Source organism: Aquarana catesbeiana, linkage group LG13 (assembly GCF_042186555.1).
Source record: "Aquarana catesbeiana isolate 2022-GZ linkage group LG13, ASM4218655v1, whole genome shotgun sequence".
Classification (NCBI taxonomy): domain Eukaryota; kingdom Metazoa; phylum Chordata; class Amphibia; order Anura; family Ranidae; genus Aquarana; species Aquarana catesbeiana.
This window is the reverse complement of record NC_133336.1, coordinates 223485587-223487094: the sequence shown is the minus strand read 5'-3', so window position 1 is coordinate 223487094 and position 1508 is coordinate 223485587. Positions and strand designations below refer to the sequence as shown.

Below are 1508 nucleotides of genomic sequence, written 5' to 3'. Positions count from 1 at the left end.
TCGAATGACATAGCCGTTCTGGTGCCGGCATAGTTATATAACTGTATTAGAAAGTGTTACATTGCATTTTCACAACTACTACTTAAGCCTCCGTGACTGACCTCTGGATGGTTGACAATGTAGAGATCTGGCAACTCTTGCTGGAAACCCTCTCCGTCCCGCGACATCCGGCAGCAGATCGCTCGGGTCAGGTGTCCCTTACTGAACAGGTAACCTGGAACACAAAACAGACATCAGAGAAGTGACGAACAATGGTGGTAAGACACTGGTGATTAGAGGACCAGGAAAAAAAAAAAAAAGAAAGGTGGGAGGTGGAAGATATCATACCGAGAGTGACGGAGCTGAGATAGACGGGCTCGATGAAATGTGACAAGACGCCCCCCTGGAGGCCGAGAACGTTCCAACGCAGAATCTTATCACTGCAAGACATGGTGCGAAGCCTCTCACCGTGCTGAATACCGTCCCAGGTGGGAACAATATCGCTGGACTCCACCGGAATCGTACCCTCACCTGCAAACACAAATTATTAGTTAGTTCCAGGGTCTTTACACCCGCTGTGCCCCATTATGAGGGGTTCCACCATCCCTGTGCTGAGTTCCCGGGTCTGTACACCCGCTGTGCCCATTATGAGGGGTTCCCACCATCCCTGTGCTGAGTTCCCAGGTCTGTACACCTGCTGTGCCCATAATGAGGGGGTTCTCACCATCCCTGTGCTGAGTTCCTGGGTCTGTACACCCGCTGTGCCCATTATGAGGAGTTCCCACCATCCCTGTGCTGAGTTCCTGGGTCTGTACACCCGCTGTGCCCATTATGAGGAGTTCCCACCATCCCTGTGCTGAGTTCCCAGGTCTGTACACCCGCTGTGCCCATTATGAGGGGTTCTCACCATCCCTGTGCTGAGTTCTCGGGTCTGTACACCCGCTGTGCCCCATTATGAGGGGTTCTCACCATCCCTGTGCTGAGTTCTCGGGTCCTGTACACCCGCTGTGCCCATTATGAGGGGTTCCTCCCATCTTTCAGCCTTGCACCCCCTGCAGTAACTGACATAGGACTTCTGAATGATGTGAAGTGGACAGACTTGCACTATTTGTAACTAAACTCCCGGGAAGTTCTGCTCCCACCATTAACGGTTGATTGATCAGGAATAGTTACCATTCTCCACTTTAGTGCGCAGTTTTCCTTGCTTGGGTTCTCGAATAGCGGGTAGTGCTGCTTGTCCCCCTCCGCACACGGCTGGTCACTGCAGGACTTGTCAAAGAGCGCCCATCTCCGCAGGGAGCCGTACTGCAAGAAGGAAAATTCACGATGTTCAAAAAAGGATTAGAGAAGCTCATCAGAAAGAAACTCTCAGCTCCCATTGGCTACGGTTTGGACCAGAATTCACATATTTGGGGGTGTGGCATCAAGCACGGTAACCTATCCCACCCCTACAACCCAAATTTCTTCTTCTTGGTTTTAAATTCAGCAAGCCGGGGATGAACAGCGACGGGGGGGTGGGGTGGTACCGC

The 1508-nt window shown here is 52.0% G+C and overlaps 1 protein-coding gene across 1 annotated transcript; it reads right to left on the bottom strand.

Annotated features, from left to right (window-relative positions):
- Positions 1 to 371: 371 nt before the first annotated feature.
- ADAR (adenosine deaminase RNA specific) lies at positions 372 to 1284 on the bottom strand (the record flags this gene model as incomplete). Its single annotated transcript, XM_073609227.1, is given in 2 exon segments — positions 372 to 510; positions 1153 to 1284. A coding segment is annotated over 1 exon segment (121 nt), but the record flags the coding sequence as incomplete, so codon positions are not given.
- Between the last annotated feature and the right edge of the window lie 224 nt (positions 1285 to 1508).